Source organism: Zonotrichia leucophrys, chromosome 22 (assembly GCF_028769735.1).
Source record: "Zonotrichia leucophrys gambelii isolate GWCS_2022_RI chromosome 22, RI_Zleu_2.0, whole genome shotgun sequence".
Lineage (NCBI taxonomy): Eukaryota > Metazoa > Chordata > Aves > Passeriformes > Passerellidae > Zonotrichia > Zonotrichia leucophrys.
The window spans coordinates 199,595-222,691 of record NC_088191.1 but is presented as its reverse complement, the minus strand read 5'-3'; the positions used below and the strand labels follow the sequence as shown (position 1 = coordinate 222,691).

General features: G+C 58.8%; 3 protein-coding genes across 3 annotated transcripts; 1 reads left to right on the top strand and 2 right to left on the bottom strand.

Moving 5' to 3' along the window:
* Positions 1-120: 120 nt before the first annotated feature.
* On the bottom strand, positions 121-5,842 carry ELMOD3 (ELMO domain containing 3). Its single transcript, XM_064731296.1, has 10 exons — positions 5,277-5,842; positions 4,941-5,010; positions 4,587-4,649; positions 4,292-4,383; positions 4,063-4,186; positions 3,357-3,479; positions 2,665-2,795; positions 2,135-2,211; positions 1,529-1,656; positions 121-1,092 (listed from the first exon to the last, which is right to left on the bottom strand). The coding sequence occupies exons 1-10, from the start codon at positions 5,355-5,357 to the stop codon at positions 938-940; spliced, it is 1,044 nt and encodes a 347-aa protein (XP_064587366.1). The 5' UTR covers positions 5,358-5,842; the 3' UTR covers positions 121-937.
* Positions 5,843-5,869: 27 nt separating this feature from the next.
* Positions 5,870-12,263, top strand: RETSAT (retinol saturase). The gene is made up of 11 exons (XM_064731290.1): positions 5,870-6,447; positions 6,743-6,925; positions 7,594-7,838; positions 8,269-8,470; positions 8,770-8,967; positions 9,050-9,169; positions 9,860-9,998; positions 10,106-10,215; positions 10,465-10,631; positions 10,906-11,065; positions 11,431-12,263. Exons 1-11 carry the CDS (start codon positions 6,054-6,056, stop codon positions 11,574-11,576), a joined length of 2,064 nt encoding a protein of 687 aa, XP_064587360.1. The 5' UTR covers positions 5,870-6,053; the 3' UTR covers positions 11,577-12,263.
* Positions 12,264-14,711: 2,448 nt separating this feature from the next.
* Positions 14,712-19,774, bottom strand: TGOLN2 (trans-golgi network protein 2). The gene is made up of 4 exons (XM_064731291.1): positions 19,623-19,774; positions 17,979-19,270; positions 17,427-17,510; positions 14,712-16,928 (listed from the first exon to the last, which is right to left on the bottom strand). Exons 1-4 carry the CDS (start codon positions 19,699-19,701, stop codon positions 16,923-16,925), a joined length of 1,461 nt encoding a protein of 486 aa, XP_064587361.1. The 5' UTR covers positions 19,702-19,774; the 3' UTR covers positions 14,712-16,922.
* Positions 19,775-23,097: the final 3,323 nt, after the last annotated feature.

The window sequence follows — 23,097 nt, the reverse complement described above, 5'->3', positions numbered from 1 at the left end:
GTTCCCACAGGTGCAAGACTGCCCCGACCCCCCACCACATCTTTGTTCCCCCAAAACACCCGAAAAGGATTCCCGATCCAATTTCCCCAATAATTCAAGATCAGGACAGCAAACCCCAACTCCAGGTTGCTTTTTTCTCCATTTATTTTTTTTTTTTCCATCCAGGAGCATTCCTAGCCCCTTGGAATCATCGCCCTCTCAGCAGGGCTGGGGCCACAACGTTCCACTCTCCCCAGCTCCCACTTCTCCAAACCCCTCATTTCTCCCCAGATCTGGGCTTTGGGGGCTGCTTTTCCCCATGTTTAGGGGCCTGGGGACATTCCCAAGCACTGGCCCTGAGCTCCCAGAGGGAATAACCCTTCCCCTCCTCCTTGGAGCTCTCAACCCTCGTTTCTCTCCTCCAGAGCATCTTTTCCACCCCAAAGTGACTCTGGGCACCACAGTCCTCCTTTCCTTCCCCCAGACACAGAGTCCAGTGGCAAACCCAAAACTCTCTTTCCCACCAGATCCCTCATCTCCCCCTTTAATAACTTTTTTGGGTGCTGACAGCCCACAGTGGCCCTGGGGGTCTGACACAGCCCCCCAAAGTGGGGGTCACCCATTCCTGGCGCTGCTGGGGCTGGGATGGGACCCAGGGACCCAGCACCACCTTCCAGCTCCAGCTGGGCAGGGTGAGGACCCAGGTGGGACCCTGGATTTGGGGTGGGGACAGGGACTCTCCCAGCAGCAGGCTGGGTGGCTCACGGAATCCCCTGCTCTGCCACCTCCTCCTCCTTTGCTTCCAGAAAGTTCCACCTGGAGCAGGCAAAATCCCGGCTCTGAGACCTCTCCTGGCCCTTCCTGAGCCCCCAAACCAGGGGAACACCCGTGTGTGTCCCTCCAAGGGCTGATCCACCAGCACAATTCCCTGTGCAGGTCCCACTCCGTGCCAGAGCAGTCAGGCATCTCCCTCCAGCTCCACCCCAGGGTCACAAATGCTGCTGAAGTGGATCTGGGAGGAGGGAGGGGAGGGAGGCCGAAGGCCACGGCTCAGGTAGGCTTCCAGGGATTTCAGCAGCTGCCTCGGCTTCTTTTTGGTGGATAATTCCAGCTCTGGAAAGGGCAGAGGGGAAAAAGGTTGAGGGGAGCAGGCCTGGATGGTGCCAAGGGTCCAAACCATCCATGTCCTGACATTTTCCCTTGGGAAAGGGCATGCTGGTGCTTTCCTTGGGTGGAGGGAGCACAGTGCCAGCCTGAGCACCCTACAATTGGGGTGCAGGGGAGATAGGGTGAAGCTGGACCCTGATTTCTGGGGATGCACTGCTCCCACTGACAGCATTCCTCTCTGGAGTAAGTAATTCGTGGACAAGGGCTAAGCTATGGCTCCCAGCAGGGAATGTCCCCACGTGTCACCCACCTCGAGCATCCCCCTGGGGTGGCAAATGTGAGGAAAACCACCCCCAGGATAGGGAAAACTGGAAAAAGCTCAGCGTGAGGATTAAACTGGGAGTGTCCGTGGGCAGGGGAAGGAGCAGCCGTGCAGACAAACCCTTGAGGAAGAAGCCAGCGTTGGCCACGGTGCCGTGCTGCTGCTCCCAGAGGCGCGAGAGGCGCAGGAAGGCGGCGGCGTAGAGGTCGTTGAGCACCGCGATCACCTGCTGCCGCCGGTTGCACTCCCTGCAGGGGGAGCACAGACATTTCCGACAGTTCAAACTACTGGAAAAGTCTTTAAAAACCGGGTTCAGACCCTGCTGGTCTAGCTAAGATAGTAATAGGTTGGAAGTTCCCATGCAGAACAATGTTGGGAGTGAAGAGTCTGTTAACATGGACACCTACTCTTGGAGAGAAATAGAAATCTGCACTTCCATAAAAATTGATCTGTCCCATGAGAATCCACTAAGTGTAAACACTTGTAGATGGAGAGAGTCTTACACACACAGGCACTTTTTAACCAATTAATTGATTAGCAACAAAACTACCAGCCAGTTGGAGTTACACATGAGACATGTGAAAACTGTGTGAAATGAGTTATGTGAATAAAGAAATGGCTTTTCTGCATGAAGAAATGGAGTGCCCTCTGGTTATTATTACAGCCACCTCCTGGGCAGGGGAACACCTGAGATACAGCTTGAGAGCCCAAGCCAAGCCCGCTCACCGGGAGAGCCGCTCCTCCTGCAGCGCCTGGATCACGATCCGGGTGATGTTCACAGACATGATGCAGAAGGGAAAATTCTGGAAAACAGCCACAATCCCAGCATGAAGGAAGCTCAGCTGGAAAACCCTCCTCCTCTCTGGCCCTTTGACACTGCATCCATGCATCCGTGCTATCCATGCCCTGGGATAACAGTCCTACTGACCAAGGCTTGGATGGATGCTGAGGGCTGAGCCTATCTTGTACCCAGGCTTAAACTCGGACTAAAATGTCTCTACTCACTCCCATTTTCCTGTTGCCCAACTCTCCAGCCTCCAAGCCAGTATCAGATCCCTAAAATCCCATTCCCAACATAAATACAGCTCTGCTCCAGCCTGGATCAGGGCTCTTGGGCACCACTTTCTTCCCCTCATGAGGACAAGGTGGTTCACCATCCCAAAAAACCTCAGAAGAGAAGGTTTTGGTTCTTCCCCTTCCCAGAGCATTGGGAATTCCAAGGGAGACCCCCTGGCAGGGAGGGGGGAAGGTCATGCCTGGGTTTCATGGTGGGAGAGCTGGAAGATCTCCCGTGCCAGCGGCAGCGTCCGGGAATCCAGGACAAAGAACAGGATCTGCATCAGCCCCAGCATTCCTGTCCCACGCAGGTCAGTGCCAGGATCTGCACCTGGCAGGGTGAGGGACAGCCTGGAGTCACCCCCTGCCCCCTTCCCAGCTCCGTGGGGTGTTTATTCCCTGCACTCCCTGTCACTGCACCTCCAGAGCCCAACCATCCTGGGATTCCCTTCCCTGAGGGAAAGCTTTCAGGAAATTCCCTGATGGGGCCATCACCTGGGCATTAACAAGCCCCACCCCACCCCACTCCCACACCTCTCCAGGAATTACCAGCTTTTTTAGGAATGTGGTACTGGGGTGACCCTGCCAATCAGTCCAGATCTCGTACTGGGGCCAGTTTGATTTAATTCTTCTATGGACAAAGGGACTGAGAGTGCCCCTGGGAATTTTGTAGGGATATGGAGTGGGAGGATTGAGGTGATCAAAGCCTGGGGTCAGTTTTGGGGTCCAAGGAGGACATTGAGGTGCTGGAGATGCCCAAGGGAGGCCAGTGGGGCTGGCTCTGGAGCACAGGGAGTGCCTGAGGGAGCTGGGATGGAACGGGCAGGTTCCAGGGGAGGTCTGGATGGATTTTGGGGATGTCCCCAGGCAAGAGGGCTGCTCCCTGCCCTACCCTGGAAGCCCAGCTCCTCCCAGTGTGCCCCGTAGCGCGGGCAGCCCAGCCTGGAGCGCGTCAGCTGCCGGTAGATGGTCTGCAGGATCCGCATGTGCACCCGCTCCGAGTCATCCAGGGCACCTGCAGGGAGGGAGCCAGCGCCCGGCTGCTCACAGCACTCCTGGCGTCTGTGACCAATCCCTCAGCACCCCAACAACAGCCCTTGGACCCCAGAATCATTCATTGGCGTCTAGAAAACACCTCGCGTCCTCCAAAAACCCTCTCATTACCTAAAAACACCCCTTGGCACTGTAAAACCCTCAGCAGCCAAACCCATGCCCCATGGCACCCTAAAAATCCCCCTCATTTCTCAAAACCACCTCTCAGCACCCAAAAGATGCCTCTTGGCGCTCAAAAGCCCCCAAACTCACCCCTCAACACCCTAAAAAAACCCAGAAAGTGTCCCTCAGTGCCCAAAAACAAACCTACACCCTCACAGCACTTAAAAAGCACAGCTTGTCACTTTAAAAACCCCCTTGGTGCCCAGAAAAGGCCCCTCTCCCCCAAAACCCATAGACCCAGGGTTCCCATTGTGTGTGTGCCCCCTCATGCCAAGGGAGCGGGTGATTCCCACCCCGTTCCCCCCGCACTGAGGGGCAGAAGGGCCGTGGAGGCGGAGCTGCGCCCGTGGGGAGCGGGGATGGGGTCCAGCGGGGCCACTCACACTGTGCCATGGCCAGCGCCAGCTCCTGCTCGCCGCGGAGCTGCGGGCGCAGCCGGGGCGGCCCGCGCAGGCAGCGCAGCAGGGCAGCCAGGAAGCCGCGGCGCGCCGGGGCGCGGGCCGAGCCCTGCGGGAGAGAGAGGAGCCCGGAGCGCTCAGGGACGCGGCCCGAGGCGGGGCAGGGGCCGGCGCCCCTCTCGCGGCGAGGAGCGGGGCCGGAGCCCGGCCGTACCCGGCTGCAGGGCAGCTCCGCGCTCTGGAAGTGCTGCAGCGCCTCCGAGAAGGAAATCGGAGGGGGGGCCGCGCCCGAGGTGCCCCCCAACCCTGCAGGGAGGCAGGGAGAGGGTCAGACCCACGGAGCCCTGGTTTCAGCCCGAATTAACCCCGGTTCCAGGAGAAGGAAGCCGTGGGGAACAAGGGGAAAAAGGAACCGGCCGCCCCCTCCTTCCCCTCCCTCCCAAAGAACGCTCTCGCTTCGCCCCCACCCATCCGCAGCACCTTTCCCCCTTCCCAGTTAGTCCCAGTACCTGACTGGATCTCTTCCAGAGCCTCCCACTCCTCCTGGGCCTGGCGCTGCTCCTCGCTGATCCCTGCCCGAGGGAAGGGGTGCCGGAGTCACATCTGGGGGGCAGGCACGGAGTGGGGGGCTTCCCTCAGCCCCAGCCCCGCTCAGGACACCCTGGGGCTGAGTTTCCTCTTTTGCAAGGAAAATCCCAACCGGAGCCACCCCACAAGGTTTGTCTGGGGTGAGTTTGGGGAATGATCTGGGACCAGACTGATATTTGACCGAGACATCTCCCCTGCTTGATCCCTGGGGCTCGCAGGTGACTTTCCCACCAGGAAACGCCAGGACCGATCCAAGGGAGGCAGGAAAAGCTCACCAGGCGCTGGGGGCTGCCCGTCTGCGAGCACCAGCTCCTGCAGGACACCTCCCTGCCCCAGAGCTGGAATCTGAGGGGACAGAGGGAACAAACACAGCGTCACCCCCGCGGCAGACCCCAAACTCCCCACCCCAATCCCAAGCTTTCCCCCAGGGAACAGCTCCCGAGGGCTCAGGCCCCTTCAGGGAGGGTCTGCACCCTCAGGAGGATTTTATGTGGTTGTAAGGGCAAAAATTGAGCAATGGGAGGAAGAGGGGGGCTGGCACCCCTGAGGTGGGGGTCCCGCGGGGCTCGGCTGGGGGGGCTCCGGCCGGACACGCTCGGGACGGGACTTGCCGGGGGCACCACGCGCTGCTGCTCCTCCGGCCGCTCCTGTGGCCATTCCTCCGGCCGCTCCCAGCCCGCGGCGCAGCTCATGGCCTGCGGGAGAGAAGGGCTGGTGGCAACGGGGGCGTCCCGGCGACTGACACCCCCGCAGGAGCCCGTCCCAGCCCCGCTCAGCCCCTCAGGAGTCCGTTCCAGGCTCGTTCCACACCCGGTCCCGTTCCAGCCCCTCTGACCCCTCAGCTCCCGCAGCCCGAGGCCGCCGCACTGCGCAGGCGCAGCCTCGCTGCACGCTGGGAGCTGTAGTCCGCACCTCCGCCCGCCAGGGATGGCGCGCGGGACTACAATTCCCGGCGTGCACCGCGCGACGCGGAAACGGAGGCGCACGGGGCGGAGGCGTGGTCCGGTGGGCGGGGCGAAAGTGGGTGGGGCGGGGCGGGGCCCAAGCGGCGGAGCTGAAACGGGGCCGGTGCCCGGAATGGGACTCGGGGCTCCCGGAGCCTGCAGAGGGGCGACCGGACCTGGCGACACCAGTGCCACCGCCCAGTGCCAGTCCCAGCTCCCAGAATGCCAGTGCCAGCTCCCGGTGTCGCCTGCTCTCAGTGCCAGCTCCTGGCGTCCAGTGTCAGCTCTCACTTCCCAGTCCTAGCTCCCGGTGCCCAATGCCACTTCCCAGCTCCCGGTGCCCAGGGTCAGTTCCCGGTGCCCAGTCCCAGTTCCCAGTGCGCAGTCTCAATTCCCAGTCCCCAGGACCAGCTCCCAGTGCCCAGGACCAGCTCCCGGTGCCCAATGCCACTTCCCGGTCCCAGCTCCCGGTGCGCAGTCTCAATTCCCAGTGCCCAAGGTCAGTTCCCGGTGCCCAACGCCACTTCCCGGTCCCAGCTCCCAGTGCCCGCCCCCTCTCCTCCCCGCCGTCCCCCCGCCCCGTGCCGGAGCCACCCCCGTGCCCGCTGTTCCCGTTCGTGCCGCTGTTCCCGGCTCCCGGCACAGCGCGGCTCCCGCAGCACCATGTGGCTGCAGGCGCTGCTCTTCCTCGCCGCCCTTCTCCTCCTCCTCCTCGCCCTCCTCTCGCTGGTGCTCCTGCGGGGCTCGGGCAGCCGCAACCCCTTCGCCACCGACAGCCGCCGCCCGCCCGGCCCGCTCGTCACCGACAAGGCGGTGCGCAGGACCGTCGTCAAGACAGGTACGGGACCCCCGGGGCCACTGAGCCCCCCGGCGGGGTCAGACCCGGGGTGGCATCGCCAGCCCCGGGTGGATCATCCCCGGGACAGGACCACCCCGGGCTGCCATTAACTTCCCGGAGCCATTGACATTGACATCCCTCGGGGTGGCACTGTCGCCCCCAGGGTGTTATTGTCCCCCCAGTGTCACGTCCCTCCCCAGGGTGGCATTGTCCCCCCAGTGTCCCTCCCTCTCCCGGCGGTTCCGGGGTCCCCGGTGCCGCGGGGACGCCCCGGTGACGCCGCCGTGTCCCGCAGTGTTCTCGGCGGAGAAGGTGCCGCCGGAGCTCGATGCCATCGTGGTGGGCAGCGGCATCGGCGGGCTGGCGGCCGCGGCGCTGCTGGCCAAGGCGGGCTGGCGGGTGCTGGTGCTGGAGCAGCACGGCAAGCTGGGCGGCTGCTGCCACACCTTCACCGAGAAGGGCTTCGAGTTCGACACCGGTACCGTGTTCGGGGCCCCCGAATCCCCCCGGGGCCCAGGGAGGGGCAGGGGACACCCTGAGGGTGGGAGCTCCCCTGCACACATCTCCTGTTACACAAACCATTCTGCTGCTCTTCACCCCAAAACCCCCAAATACCAAACCCCCAAATTCCCCACAGCTGTGTGGGAGCTCCCGTCTTCGTGTTACACAACCCGTTCCCACCCTCTTCGTGTTACACAACCCATTCTCCAGCTTTTCACCCCAAAACCCTCTGGGTGCAGGACACCAAGGCCCCTGTGTGGTTGCCAGCATGGGGAATGTCACCTCAGGACATTTCTTGCTGGAAAACTTCTTGTGGTGAGACAAAGTCCAGCTCTGCGTGTCCCTGAATCTCCAGGATTGATTATTTACAGCAGAGATGGATAGCAAAGTGTAACAAAACTCAGAATTACCAGATAAAATCACTGTGGTCAGTGCCATTCACCCCAGCTTGGAGGCAGGTGTATCCCAGATTTTCCCTTTTCCTTCCACAGGGAGCTGGTGGGGTGGGGATGGATAAATGAGAGGTGGGTTTGGTGTGTCCTGGGGCAGGAAAATGAAAGAAAAAAGAGGTGAAAATAAAGGCAAACAAGAGGAAAATCAAGAAAAAAAAAAGGAGGAAAATAAAGGAAAAAATATCTGTTTTAGGGATCCACTATGTGGGGCAGATGCAGGAGGGCTCCCTGATGCGGTTCCTGGTGGACCAGCTGACAGATGGGCAGCTGGAGTGGGCCCCACTGCCGGCCACCTACGATGCCGTGGTTCTGGGGGACCCCCAGGGCTCTGGCAAGACCTTCCACATCCACTCTGGGAAGAGGGAATATTTCCAGAGGCTGAAGGAGCAGTTCCCCGGGGAGGCCGCGGCCATCGACGAGTTCCAGCGGTTGGTGAAGGTGGGGTGACACCAGGGGAGCCCGGGTCTGGGGGTCACACAACGAGGGGAGCATGATGGCATCACCCCAAAAGCGCTGGCAAACACACCAGTCTCAAAATCGGGCAAAATCGCCCCTTTCTGCCTCAAAAATGCAGCATCACGGATGTTTTGGGGGAGATTTCTTTAAAGAAGAAGTTCTTTAAGGAGTTGGGGCAGAGGTCTTTGAGGAAGCTTTTCTCAAGAACCATGTTTTTGGGGAAGTTTTTGGGGAGGAGCTCTCTGGAGGAGTTTCAATGGGGAAGCTTTTTGGCATAAGGTTCTCTTGAAGGAGGTTTTTGAGGGAGCCAGTACTCACTCCCCTTGCCCAGAGCTGCCCAGCAGTGAATTTAAGGGGAAAAACTGCTTTGCAGCAGTTAGCAGTGTGTCTGAGCCCCTGTTTCTCCCTGCAGAGCGCTGGCCGTGGGGTTGTGCTGCTGGGCATGCTGAAGATGCTCCCCAGGTTCCTGGCCAAGCTCCTCATCTGCTCCAGGCTGCTCCCACGGCTCTGCTCCTTCTCCCAGCTGGCCTCACGCAGCCTCAAGGAGGTGGTGGATGGTCTCACCCCCAACCCCGAGCTCCGGGCTGTCCTCAGCTACATCTTCCCCACCTATGGTAGGTGACCAGGAGGCCCTGGGGTGACGTTAAACCCTTTAGAAACAGGAAAAAGGTAAGAACCCCCTTTTTTGGAAGGTTTGCATGAATATTCTGGTGGATGCTTCGCCAGCATCCTCGTCCCCAAGTCACTGTCAGGTGACACATCCCCATTGCTCATCTCCATCTCTTTCCTTCTGCATTCCTCATCTCCCCCATGGGCTGACATCATTCCTGTAGATGGGGATGTACAAAGTGTTCCTCATCCTAAAACACTTAGGATAAGCTCCAAGCCCGTGATTTGCCCATTCCTTTTCCAGGCGTGCTCCCCTCCAAGGCCAGCTTCTCCATGCACAGCATCCTGGTGAACCATTTCCTGCACGGCGCCTGGTACCCCAAGGGCGGCGCGGGGGAAATCGCCTTCCACACCATCCCCGTGATCCGCAGCGCCGGAGGAAACGTCTTTGGGAAGGCGCCGGTGCAGAGGATCCTGCTGGACGCGCAGGGCAGAGCCTGCGGTGAGCACCGGGCTCGGGGCGCTCCCAAAGGGGGCTCCTTCCACCAGCGCCTCATTCTGCCCCCTCTGGATTCCCCCGCCAGGTGTGAGCGTCAGGAAAGGCCAGGACTCGGTGGAAATCTTTGCTCCCGTGGTCATTTCGGATGCCGGCATCTTCAACACCTACGAGCGGCTGCTGCCGGCGGAGGCGCGGGCTCTGCCGGGTGCGGCGTCAGCGCCGGCTCCGCCGGGGTTACGGCGCTAATGCCGCGCTGAGCCCCGGGGCAAAGCCGATTTACCAATTAACACTGCGAACCCCCCGGCGCTCCCGTGCCAAGCCCTGCAAACCCAGCCCCGGGCGCTCCTTTCTTCACGGGGGTTTCGTTCTGCTTAAATTAACCGGCCCGAATTGGCTGTGGTTTGGTGCGGGGATTCCATAAAATACACAGTGCAGGGCCCCGAAATTCGTGGGAGTTGGTGGAATGTCCTAGAAGATCTTCTGGAAGGGGCGGGGATGAGGGGAAGGGGACAGAGGTGCTTGGGAAGTGTCACAGCCAGGTGAAAGAGTCATAGGTGGAAAGGGCACAGTCAGATGGAAGGGTCACAGGTGGAAAGGGCACAGTCAGATGGAAGGGTCACAGGTGGAAAGGGCACAGTCAGGTGGAAGGGTGACAGCCAGGTGGAAGGGTGGCAGTCAGATGGAAGGGTCACAGGTGGGTGGAAGGGTCACAGGTGGAAGGGTGACAGCCAGGTGGAGGGGTCACAGACAGGTGGAAAGGGGATGGTTTGTGTGGGTAGGAAGGGTCAGGGTTTGGTGGGAAAGCACCAGGATTGGAGAAGCCACTTCTCTGTATCCAGGAATCCTAGAAAAGCCTGATTTCTCCCCTAATTGCCCTTCTCCCCCCACGCTGCAGAGATCCAGTCCCAGCTCCACATGCTGACCCCTGGCGAGGGCGGCTTCACCGTCTTCGTGGGCCTCAGCGGCTCCAGGGAGGAGCTCGGGCTGGAGGCCACCAACTACTTCATGTTCCCCGGGAACGACCTGGATGGAATGTAGGTTTGGCTTCGCCCTGGATGTGCTTGGCTGAGCGTGAGGAGATGGATTCCCGGGCAGTGACTCGGGGAGCTGTGCCCCAGCTCAGCCCTTCCCTCTCCTGCAGCATGCAGCGCTACCTGGCTTCATCCAGAGAGGAAGCTGCCAACAACATCCCCTTGCTCTTTGTCACCTCGCCGTCAGCCAAGGACCCCACCTGGGAAATGAGGCACCCAGGTGAGGCTGACACTGACCACAAACGCTTTTGAGGGGTTTCAAAACTCCTGTTGGGGTTTGGTGATCCCAAACAAGGAGCTTCCACTCAGCCATCCATGGGCAAAGCTGCTGAGTACGGGGCTCATGGAATGCATCTGGATGAAGGACACGGAACCCCAAAGATCTGGGGACATCCCCTGGGTTTGGGGCAGTGACAGGGTGGGATGAGGGTGGGCAAGGGACAAGCACCCCAGCCTTGTCCTCCTGCAGGTAAATCCACGCTGGCCATCGTCACCTTCGCCAGGTACGAGTGGTTCGAGGAGTGGAAGGACAAGCAGGTCCACAAGAGGGGGGATGACTACGAGGACCTGAAGAAGACTTTTGTGGATGCCATCATGCAGACTGTCTACAAGCTCTACCCTCGCATCGAGGGCCGGGTGAGGAAACATGAGCTTCAGGGGTCCCAAACTCAGATTCAGGAGTCCCAAACTTGGGGTTCAGGGGTCCTAAACACAGGGTTCCCCTCTACCTACCCAATGACTGTGGAGTCATGGAATGGTTTGGGTTGGAAAAGACCTTAAAGCTCATCCAGTTCCACCCCATCATGAGCAGGGACACCTTCCACCAGACCAGCTTGCTCCAGTCCCCATCCAACCTGGGCAGACCTGGGTGACCATCCCAGGATGACCACCCTGTCCCTGTCCCCCACAGATCGAGTACCTCTCGGGTGGCACTCCCCTCACCAACCAGCACTACATTGCCAGTCCCCACGGCGAGTTCTACGGCGCTGACCACGGCATCCCGCGGCTGCAGGCCGAGGCCATTGCCACCGTGCGGGCGGACACGGCCGTGCCCAACCTCTACCTGACAGGTGACAGGGCCACCGGCGTCCTCAGAGCAGGACAGCTCCGGGGGAGCGGGATGGGGCGAGGAAAACCTGCAATCCTGAAATGGAGCAGAGCAAAGAGCCGCTGTGGGGCAATGGGATAACGCCTGGAAAAGCAGAGCTCCAGGGGAGGAGGGAAGGCTGTGCTCCCCCAGCTCTGGGGCTGTCCCCTGCCCAGGGCACGGTGGGGATCTCCTGCTGGAGACAAGGGAAGGGGGCTGTGGTTCAGAGCCCAGGGATGGTGCGGGGCAGCTGGAGGGTGATGCCCAAACCCCCACTGGTGCTGGCTAGGACAGAGTGGGGACTGAGGGCTGCTCTCAGGGGACCTCATTGCTGCTCCCTCCTTGCAGGGCAGGATTTGTGCCTGGGGGGCTTCATGGGGGCCCTGCAGGGAGCCCTCATCTGCGCCAGCACCATCCTCAAGCGCAACCTGTACGCGGACGTGGCGCGGCTGAAGATGCGCCTGCAGGCCACCAGCAGCAAGAAGGGAGACTAAAGGCTGCCATCCCCCCAGCAGGGCCCTGCTCCCCAGCACAGCACCCCAGCTCACCCTCACCTGCCACACGCCTGTAGCAGACCCGTCTCTGTGCCCAGCTGAGGGATTTCATCCGGGGCGATGCCGTTCCCATGCCCAGACAGATTGTGTTGGACCTCACCCCCCTAAAAAATGCATCCCCTTCCAGCATCGTGTCAGTGCTGGTCCCTGGCCACGAAGGGAGTGCCCAGGAGCTGTTGTGGCCAGGAGAGAAGTCAAGATAACCCCAAAATGGGAGCACCAGCAGCTCCCGTGGCTGCTTGACCCCATTGTGATCACTGACCCCAGCCAAAGCCCCCAACCAAAGCCCACCTCCACCTGCAGCCCCAGCCAAAGCCCCCAGCCAAAGCCCACCTACACCTGCAGCCCCAGCCAAAGCCCCCAGCCAAAGCCCACCTACCCCTGCAGCCCCAGGGCTGTCTGAGAGCCTGCAGGCTGTCCATTGCTTCCAGAGTCATTCCCCAGCCCTCCAGAATTCCCAGTGTTCGGGTGCTGCTCTTTCCCCCCCTGCCCCAAGGCATCCGTGCTCCTTTAGCAGCAACAAAGTCCTTCTGTCTGCTGGTAAAAGCTTGGGAACAGGATGAAAGTCCTCTCCAGATGGGAAGGGAGGCACGTGAGACTGGAAGTAATAAAATAGTGATCACGAAACTGGGGTTTGTGCCTCATGATGGGTCAGTGGGGCTGGGGGTACTGAGGGAGAAGGGAAAGGAAAGAATGGAATGTGCTGATGGAGCATGGAAAAACATGGAAGCATGGAAAAACAGAGGCCAGAGGCAGCTGCTGAGCAGGAAGCAGTGTGACCGAGCAGGGAATAGTGTGACCGTGCTGGAAAGGAGCCCTGGAAAGAGGCTTGAAGGCTGATCTGGCAAAGAGGATTAGATCACTGAGCAGAGAGATAATTCAGTGATGGGATGGGATTTGCAGAGAAGGTGAGCTCTGCCAGGGGAGATCACCCAGAGCCAGCCCCTCGAGGAGCCCAGGGCACAGCAGGGAACTGGGGAGGCGGCTCTGGCACCTCCAGCCCAGCTGAGACCCCACCTGGGGGCACTGCAGAGCTTCCCCCAGCTCTACTCCAACACCAGAGGGATGTGGAGCTTCTGGAGCGAGTCCAGGAGGGGGAAAATGGGGGTGCTCACCTGGAGAAGGCTCCAGGGAGAGCTCAGAGCCCTTCCAGGGCCTGAAGGGGCTCCAGGAGAGCTGGAGAGGGACTGGGGACAGGGGATGGAGGGACAGCACACAGGGAGTGGCAGGGATGGATGGGAGATTGGCAACGAGGAACTGGACCCCTGGCAGAAGAGCCAGGTCCTCTTCCCAGGGAGCCTCTGGAGAGCAGAAACATCTGATTTAGGCCCAGAACAGTGCAGTGACACCCAACCTTCCCCCTGCAGCTCCAAGGAGATCCAAACCTGCCTCTCCTCCTGCTTTTCTCACCCCAAGGAGCTCCAACCCTGCAAATGCCATCTCAGTCATGCTGGTGGTGTTTTAACCCACACAAACAGTCCCAGGCCATGGAATCTGTCATGCAGAGGCAAAGCTGATGTGTTTGCTTGGCTGGTGCCCTGCCCATAAGGAAAATACCTGCGGTGAGATCAGCCCAGGTTCAGCTGTTTGCCCAGGAGGCCGTGCAGGACGCAAAGCCTTCAGGAGAGGAAGATGAGATCAAACAAAGCCGGGGAGGTTAATGGGGTTTGCAGGCTAGGGGGGCAGAGGGGAGCTCAGGGAGTGGCTGCAGCAGCATTTCACAGAACCCTGCAATGCTCTGGGCTGGAAAAGCCCTGACACCACCAAGTCCAGCTGCCAAGAGTGCCCCGTGTCCCCAGGTGCCACATCCACACAGCTGCTGAATCCCCCAGGGATGGGGTCCCCACCCCTGCTCAGGGCCTGGGGTGGAGGAATCTTCCCAAAATCCAGCCTGGCACAGCTTGAGGCTGTTTGCTCCCATCCTGTCCCCTGTTGGCAGAGCCCAGCCCCAGCTGGGGAGAGCTGCACTCTGCAGAGCAGCAGGAGGGTGGAAGGGCACAGCCCAGCCCTGTGCCCACTTTCACCCAGTTTCTCATGCATGAGAGCTCCTCCACCCTCGGGGCCTCTCTGCTGAGCTGCCTCTATCACAATGTCTCACTCCTGCCCCGATGATAAGAGGGCCCAGCCCAGCTGGCAAAGCGTTTCTGATTTTATTTGGCATTATTTCCACTCGTGGACTTTGGCTCGGGGGCAGCCACCCCCGCATGGCCCCACGGGCACTGCCCAGCCCCGGGGTGCCCCCAGTGCTTCCTGCACCACGACAGGACCCGTCCTGCCTGCCAAAGCCCTCTGGGGCCCTTCCAGCCCTCTGAGATGCGGGTGGGAGCAGCCAGGGGGTTCCTGAGTTTTTGGGGATTCACCCTAAGCACACAGAGCAGTGCTCTGAGCCCCTGGCAGCAGGGCTGGGAGCTGAGGGGTCTGAAAGGTCCCTCCCAACCCCACAGCCCCATGGGATTCTCCCTTTGATCCCCCATTTTCACCCGTATTTCCTGCTGCAAGCTGTGAGTAACCCATTCCCAGGAAAACCAGGGGCTCTCCCTGCTCGCAGCCGGGCCTGGAGGAGAGGGGAGGGCGGGATTCGCTCCTGGCAGGGAAAGGAGGGACTTTATCCCAAACCCGCCCCGGAGTGCCCTCAGCATGCCCTGGGCACCTTCTGCTCCTGCTCCACACCTCTCCAGCCGCTCCAAGCAGCTGGGACACGCTGGCATTGCCCTCTGGGGCTCTCTGCAGGACAAAGCAGAAATCCCAGGGCAGAGCTCAGGACTAAGCTGTGTCCAGAGCAGTTTAATCTCCTCTTGGGCCCTGACCTGAGAGCACCCAGTGGAGCTGGGCTGACACTGGGCCCTGGAAAGCAGACTGGAAACTTCAAATCCGCTCTGGCCCGGGCCTGTCTGGGCTCCTTCCGGCCGCACACGGGGCTCTGAGCACAGACAGCTCCACAAAAACAGGGCTTTTTGTAAAAAAAACTTATTTTGCATAAAGAGGAGCCACCCTGCACCTTTGGTGCCAGGTGTCAATGAAAACCACGCAAAGAACGTGAAAAAAAAACAAAACCAAGAGAGAAGTGAAAACTCAACCTTTTGTGTCTTTTTTAATCCATTTACTGATTTCACCACACAGAAAATTAAAAAAAAAAAAAAAACAGTACAAAGAGTTGTAAAAAATTCTGATCCTTCCAAGCAAGGTGCATTGCGCTGCAGCAGAAAACAAATGATGTGCTGGCTCAAGCCTAAACAGTAGGAATATTTGGCAAAAACCCCTCTGTACCATCAGACACATGTGTCCAAAGTGAAAAGGTCCTGTGCACCTTGATCCCTTTGGGACACGTGGCACAAACACCATAAACCTCAACAAACTGGAGCAGCCCCAGAGGTTTGGGGCAGCCCAGGCAGAACACAGCAGCCTTGGGAAGTGCTGGTGGGGAGATTTTGGGGGAAAAGTCCCCAGTTCAGCCTGCTGTGAGCCCTACCTGTCCCCAGACCCTGAGGTGTGTCCTCACCACCCCAAGGAATGCTTGGCTCAGCCTGGGATCGATGCTCCAGGTCCAGATGATCCCCTGCCCTGCTGGCAGCAGGGTGGGATTCCCACAGCCTGGAGCAAGAGAGGGTTTGAAACAGCTCCCAGCACAGAAAAGCAAGTAGACGGTGAAAAAATAGAAAGCCTTTCTAAATTATTATTCAATTAAAAAACCGACACAGCAGGACCAAGCCGGCGTAGAGCACTCACACTCCAAAAAGCACACACACACACTCCAAACCCCTGGCCAGAGCAGCACACGGAGCCCCACACGCTGCAGCAGGGTTTGTGTCCCTGCTGTGCCCAGGGGGCAGAAGTGTCCCCCTCCCCAAGGGGCTGATCCCAGCCTGGCTGGTCCCCCAGGGGCTCTGGGGCAGCAGGTTCCCACCCTTTTTCCCCAGAGCTGCATTCCCAGCCCTGTTTCCCTTTCCCTCCCTCCAAACAACTCCTGCAAGTCCTTTCAGCACCCTGGATGTCTCCTAGGGAAACCCTGAGAACTCTTCAAAGCCAAGAGGGACTCTGGGGCTTGCCAAGAGCCAGCAGAAAGAGAAAGGATGGTTTTAGGGTTTGGAGAAGGCCAGGCCCTCTCTCCCCTCTTGGAATGAACCATTAACAAATCAAAACTAGAGCTGCAGCTTTCACAGTGACCAGGAAACAGCTCTGCCCTTGTCCAGGGTGACCACAGGGCGAGGAGCTGATTGTTCCCAAGCCTGGCAAGGCCAGAAAAATTTAATTTAATTTTTTTAACAATTTAACGGGAATTTAACCATCCTGGGACTCTTCCATGCAGTCAGTGCAGGACTGGCACACGCCTGGCACCCGATGTGGCGCAGCTGGGTACCCACGTGAGGAGCTCTGGGCTCCTCAGATCCTTTTTCTTCTGGAAAAATCTAAACCAGGAGCTAAGCAGGTGCTTTGTGCCCTCTCCAGAAACATCCCAGCTTGGAGAAGCCTGTGGGGAGCAGAGCTGCAGGAATGAAAACCTCACAGGTGTAAGTGGGGCACCAACCCTTGGGCTGACCAGCACCAGTCCAGCACTGGAGGAACTGGGAGCCTCCCTCATCCCAAACCCCTCAGGGATTGACATTCCCTCCTTCCTACACCTGACAAGGGCAGGAAGCAATGTTCCCATCTGAATCCCTGAGCCAACAGGGCACGGATTGCCCGGCCTGCCCCCTCCTCCACCACACCACAACCAACACCCGCAGTGCACACAGCTGAACTGGGAGCACTGAGAGGGGAGAGACCTGCATGGAGCACGACGGGTTTGAGCTACAAAAACTGCTTCAGCATGGACAGAGGCCTGTGTGAGAAAGTGAAGCTGGGTGTGAGGCTGATCAGGGAGAGAAACCCCAAATCTGAGTCAGGGCTGGGTCAATGCCAAACAAGAGAACCCGGGTGCTCCCAACCTGAGCACCCAAACCCAGCAGGTGGAGAAGGAGGGGCAGGAGGAGACCGAGGCAGCTCCGTGCCCAGGAAGGGACAGTCCTGTGGCTCATTGTGCAGCAGATCCTCAATTCCCCCCAAAAGGAGGGGTCAGTCCAGCAGATGGCAAATCCCATTGCACTGGGACACAAATCCTGGGTCTGGCTTTTCCAGCAGCCAAACGCCCAGGGGGAAAACAAGGCAGCTGGGAAAGGAGCAATTCAGGGAAGTGAGAGGTTTTATCAAGGTGCAGGTGCAAAACAAAAAGCGTCTCCCCTCCTTCCTTCCCGTGGGCTGGAATCCAGCTGTGGCAGCACTGCATCCCCACCATCCTCTGAGCAGGAATCAGATCTGGAAAGGCAAAAGGAAAGGCTGGGACTGCCTGGAAGCTCACAGTTACTCTGCTGCTCTGTCCAGGCTTCAGAGGGCTGAGAAGCTCCCAAAGCAAGCATGAGCTCCTGCCTTTGCTTTCCTAACTTTCCTACAGTAGAAAATAGTTACAGGCACATCTGAAGGGCAAGAGGTGGAACAAGGTTTCAAGGGAGAGAAGAAAGGGATTTCTCCACAAATCCTACCCTTCTCCCTCTAAAATCCTCTCTGACAAGTCATTAGATCAGTGACAAAGTCATCCAGCACAGCCCAGCTCCCATCTGTGCCCTGGGGCAGCTCTGCCAGCACTCTTGAGTCTCACTTTCTCCATTTCCTGGCAAAACCCTGTTTCTGCATCAAACTGAGCTTCCCAAACTGCCTCAGCTGGGCCTTTGGGACCCTTTCTAATGCACAGGGACAATATTTTGTGTTTCCAACACGCACCAGGCACACCAACCCCCACTTTGGGCTGGCTCTCACCTTCTGATCCAGTCTCTGATAATCACCAGATTTGGGCCGCCGACCAGTTTTGGATCTTTTTCCTTCCAGAGCAAAAGCAATGATCTTTGGAGAGAGAAAAACGGAGACAGGGTGAGTGGAACAGCAGCTTCCAACACAGGCTCACCTTTGCTCCCACAACCCTTTTCCTGTGACCCAGAATTTGAAACATGAAAATGGCAGCACTCAACCATTCCTAAGATGGATAATGAGGTTTGCAAAACAATCACAAAACAGTAAGAATTTTTTTTTTTTGGTCCTCCCTCAAAACCAACTTTATGTGAGGAAAAACAACCCCAACCTTGTAATGCTACAGAAATCTGTCAGGAGGAAACTGTCAGAGATAAGATGGAGGGATCCACACCCCTTTGTGGTTTGCACCTCTCAGCTGAAACCAGCAGCAGAGCTGAGAACACCCAGCTCTGTGTCGCACCACATCCAGCCCCATTCCTGGCCACAGGAACCCAGACCAAACTGGGAGATACTGGTGAGGAACCAGTCTGGAGGAGGGGAAAGGGCTGGCAGGGTGCTCACCTTGCGTTTGTTGTGGTAGGCCACGTACAGGGCTGCCACAATGACAGCTGTGGTCACCAGGTAGGCAAAGAAGTGGCTGCTCTCCGAGCGGGGCCTGGGCAGGGAGGGGACACTCCTGTCCCTGTCCTGCTCCTGGGAGGGGTCACTGCCCTCCTCAGCCTTGGCCACCTCCTCCAGGGTGCTCTCTTCGTTCTCCAGGGAGCTGTCACCGTCCACAGCAGGGGCAGCAGAGTGTGACACGGCGCTCTGCTCCTCCTGGGAGGTCTGAGCACTGTCCTGGCCGTGGGGCTGCTCGCCAGCAGCACTGCCCGGGCTCTCAGCCTGGGCCTGCTGCCCTCCTTGGCTGCTGGCCCCGTTGGCAGCCTTGTTCTTGTCACTGTCATCCTGGGTGGTGCCACTCTGGGTGTTGCCCTTCTCCTGGTTGGTGCCATCCTGGTTGGTGTTGTCCTGGGTGTTGCTGTTCTGGTTGGTGATGCCATTTGTGTTTTTGCTGTCCTTGCCATCAGTGCTCTTGTTGTTGTCGCCCTCGTCCTTGTTGGTGCTGTCCTGGTTAGCGCTCTGCTTGGTGCTGCCATTTGTGTTTTCACTGCCCTTCTCACTGCCGTTCTTGTTCTTGTCATCCTCGCTGTCCTTCTCCTTGGTGCCCTCTGCCTGGTTGCCAGCCTGGCCGTTCTTGCTGACATTGTTCTGCTGATTGTTTTCACTCTGGCTGCTGCTTTCACCGTTAGTGCTGCTCGCTGTGTTGCCCTGGCCACCAGTGCCACCGCTGTGGCCGCCTGTGTTGGCAGTGTTGGACTCTTTACCGTTCTGGCCATCACTGCCCTGCCCATCACTGCTGGTCCCTGCATTGCCCTGGTCGCCAGTGCTGCTGCCTGCACTGCCCTGCCCCTCACTGCCTGTCTTGCCTGTGTTACCACTGTCCGTGTTACCGCTGTTGCTGCTCTGGCTTCCACCTCCTTGTCCCCCGCCTCCTTCATTGCTGGTTCCATCCCTGCCATTGGCACCTTGGCCCTCCTGAGCAGTCTCTGTGTCGCTGCCTCTCTGTGACTCCTTTTTCTTCTCCTTGTCGTCGTTGCTGCCATTTCCAGTCACACTGTTGTCCTGCTGTTTGTTTGCCGTGTTTTCACCCGTGTTGGTCCCACCGCTCGTGTCTGGTTGGGCATTGCCATTGTCGGAGTTACCGTTGTTTTGCTGCCCGTCTCCATTCCCTGGGGCTGTGTTCACTGTGTTGGTGTGTTCCCCGTTGTCACCTGCTCCGGCTCCCTGAGACACCGCGGGAGATCCGCCGCCGTCTGCAGTGGCAAACACGGGAAGCACGGTCAGAGGCACCGAGGGGAGACCCCGAGAGGGGCGGCGGGACCCGGGGGACACGGCACCGGAGCGGGGGAGCCCAGAGGGGAGCACGGGGACGGGAACCTCGGGGGAGCGGGTGTTACCGAGGGCGGAGGGGGAACCCCGGTGAACCTCGGGGGGAACGGAGATCAGGGGTTACCGAGGGTGGGGGGGGAACCCTCGGTGACCGAACGCGGCGGAACCCCAAGGGCAGAGGAAGCCCCCAAACCGAGCGCGGTGCCTGACCCCCCCCCGGCCCCAGGGTTTCGGTGCCCCCTCCCGCCCCCGCGGCAGTGTCCCGGCGCGGCGTACCGGCGGCGCAGAGCCCCAGGAGCAGCAGGAGCAGCACCGAGAGCACCGACAGTAGCGGCAGCGCCCGCGGGGCCTCCATGGCGGGCGGGCCCTCAGCACCGGCTCGACCGCTTCCGGGCGCGGCTCTCGCGAGAGCGGGGAGGGAGCGGAGACGGTATTAAATTTGCATATTTGGGCGGAGCATTTCTCTGTGGGGCGGGGCCTGTTAAGGGGCGGGGTTGTGGGCGTGTTCGAGAGTGGGCTGGCTTGTTCCGGTTGGGGGCGGGGCTTGGGGAGTCCCTTTGGGAGGCGGTTGGCGCCCTCTGGCGGTCATAGCCGAATTTTGGGGTAAAACCCAAGGGTTTGGGGTAAAAGCCAAGGGTTTAGGGTAAAACCCGCCGGTTCGGAATCTGTTTCCCGGCCCTGAGATCCCGGGGCCGGCAGTCAGTGAGAAAGGCAGTGACTGCAGCCCCAGACCAGCTGTGGAATGGGCGAGGCTGGGGACAGCCAGCAGGAAATCGAGGCTCTTTTCCTTTTCCCTTTCCTTTCCCTTTCCTCCAGACAGCTTTGGGGAACCTACTGGTTTTGGATAACACGCTATTTTTCGGGTATTATTTTATATTTTTTTTAATACCCTGTTGTTTTTCAGATATTTAAAAATTTTTTGATACCTGTTACTTTTCAGATGCTGCTTCGTTTTTTGGATAACCTGTTGTCTTTCTTTTTTGGCCCAAGCAGGCTTGTCTTGTTCCACAGCAGCGATTCCCAGTGGAGCAGGAAACTGTCAGCAGGCACCCAGGACTGTTCACTTCTTTCAGTTTATCTGGTTTAGACGGTTAAATCTCCTTTCTCTGGGCTGAATATCCAGGAATCTGTCTCCAGCAGGGATCACACTGTTCCATGGGTCCATGGCCCGCTGCAGTTTCTCCTAAAACAGAGGAAAAACATCACATGGAAACCAACACAGAGAACAATCCTCCTTGGAGTGTGGCGGGAGATGCGGCTGAATTTCTCCTCTCATGGTTTCCTTTTCCCGATCCCCGGGGAATCTCAGCTCCATTCAGCACATTCCAGCAGCCCCTGCTGTCCGTGCCAGCCTTCCCAGGGAGACCAGAGCAGCTGGCCCAGCGCTTTTCGGGGGATTTCAACAGAAAACCGAGGCTGTTTCTCATGCTCGGCCTCCACCCACCCCCTGGAAGGGCAGAGTGGCTGAGCTCAGGCCGAGTTTGTGCCCATGGGGTTGGGATTCTGCCCGTGGGCAGCGCAGGATCCAGCATTGCTGAGGACGAGGAGGAGCAGTGACCTCCCCTTGCCTCCTGTCCATGGATCCTGGGGTACCCCAGGCTGGGAGGGACCCCGGGGTGCAGCCGCAGGACCCCCCAACACCTGAGCCCGTTCTCACCTGGGCACAGCTCCATCCCACCTTCAGCTTTGGGGCGTCCTCTGCTCTCACCAATCCCCGCAAATTCACTTTTTGGGGACGGCTCTCTCCAGGAGCAGGCTGGACGCTCAGATCTGGCCCTAATTAGCGCTAATTGGGGTGTTTTCACCGCTGTCCCGAGGTCTGGTGTCAGGATAATAAAGTCCTCACCTCGCCCGACGTGTCCGCATCCCCCAGCCCGCCCCGTCCCCCCCGAGGGCTAATCTGCTCGGGATAAAGGATCAAAAGGGGGAACAATTAGCAAATGGAAGAATTTAATGACGCTAATTAAAATGTATTAAGTGTAGCCAGTGCCTCTGCAGCAGCTGCTCTGGCAGGAGCCCCGAGGACAGCACGGGAGCCGCAGCCTCACCCCGGACATCTGGCGCGCCCCCGAGAAGGAAAAAGGGGGTTTGGAGCAACCTCGGAGCCCGTGCTGCAGCCCCTAATTAGCTCCATCTCGGCAGGAGACCCCCGGGACCTCATTAGGCTTTTCAATTAGTGCCTGGCCAGCCTGCAGGGGGGCAGGGCTGCAATTAAACCAGCGGGAGGGGGTGGCAGGAGGAGCCCCGCGGCCAGAAAAGAGCCAGGAGAGCGCCCAAGGTGTCCTTCGAGCAGCCACGAGAGCTCCAGGTGTTCCCAAGGTGTTCAGAGAGAACCAGGAGAGCTCTGGGCTGGCCCCAGGTGCGCCCAAGGTGTCCTTAGAGCAGCCAGGAGAGCTCCAGGTGCTCCCAAGGTGTCCCAAAAGCTCTCCTGGATCCCCTTTGGGCACATCTAGAGAGCCAAACCCTGCTGGGGAGCATCCCAGGCCTCCCTCACCCTGTGCTGCCGGCTCCATTTCACCTCCCAGCTCTGAGGACGGGTTATATCATGAGGAACATCACCCAAAACCTGTCCAAAGCTGAGTGGAGCCACCAGACCTCCTGGTCACACCATCCCGAATGGAAATACACTGGATTTTTTCAGGTTTTTTTTCCTACAATAAAGATAGGAACCTCTTCTAGCACCAGGGAATGGTTTAGTTTGGAAGGGACCTTAAAGGACAGTTCCAGTCCCCTCCCGTGGGCAGACACACCTGTGGGAGCATTCCAGAGGACAATAAAATCAAAAAACCTCATTTTCCATGGACAGCCACTCTGAATCCTGCATTTTCACACCTATGGACAGACACAGCTCCTGTGGGAGCATTCCAGAGGACAATAAAATCCAAAAAGAACCCAATTTCTGTGCACAGCACTGCTCCCCTGTGTCACCTCGTGCCCAGAGCAGGGCTTGGGCTCACCCCAGCCTGCCCCAGCCCCAGAGCAGCACCAGGCAGTGGAACAGATGTTCCCTGTCCCTATGGGAAAGCTCTGAGTCAAACAAAGGAATATTCTCCTGCTGAAGCCCAACATCTGTCTGGGGCTGTCTGGCTCTGGCTGGGGTTTAATCCCTGTGACAGGGCTCTCTCCATGCCTCTAATGCCCCATGAAATCCAATCCCAGGGGCTGCTTGTGCACAGCCTGCTCCTGGTGCTGGGGAGAGCGGGGCCGAGCGTCCTCCTCACCAAAAATCACTTTTCTTGGAACGGTTTCTCTCAAAAAAGCTCAATTTTGGCTCTTTTCAGGCGATGGCCACGCACGTTGTGGGTGCACCCTAATCCCCTCGGCCCCAGCTGTGTGACACGTGGCTGCTCCTCCCCAGCTCCAGGCCAGAATTCACACAGGTTTTTCTCTCTGAAAGCCAGAAATTTAAATAATTTGGAAATTTAAATAATAGAAACTCCTCTCAGATCTTGGCTCTGGCAGCTCGGGGATGCTCCAAGCTGGCAATTCCAGCTGCCCACATGATGGTCCTGGGCTGGATGGAGCAGCCACGCTCCTGCTGGAGCTTGCACAGGGTTTTGGAGCTGTCCCCAGGTGTGTCCCTGAGGCTCAGGTCAGTGCCCATGGCTGGGGCCTGGTTCAGGTGTGAGTTTTTGGAGTTCTGCCCAGCCCTGGTATGAAAATCCACCAATCCAGGTGTTTTCTGCTGCAGATATGGATGCCAACACCTCTCACATCTGGAAAACACAGACAGATCCTCCTCACAAATTAA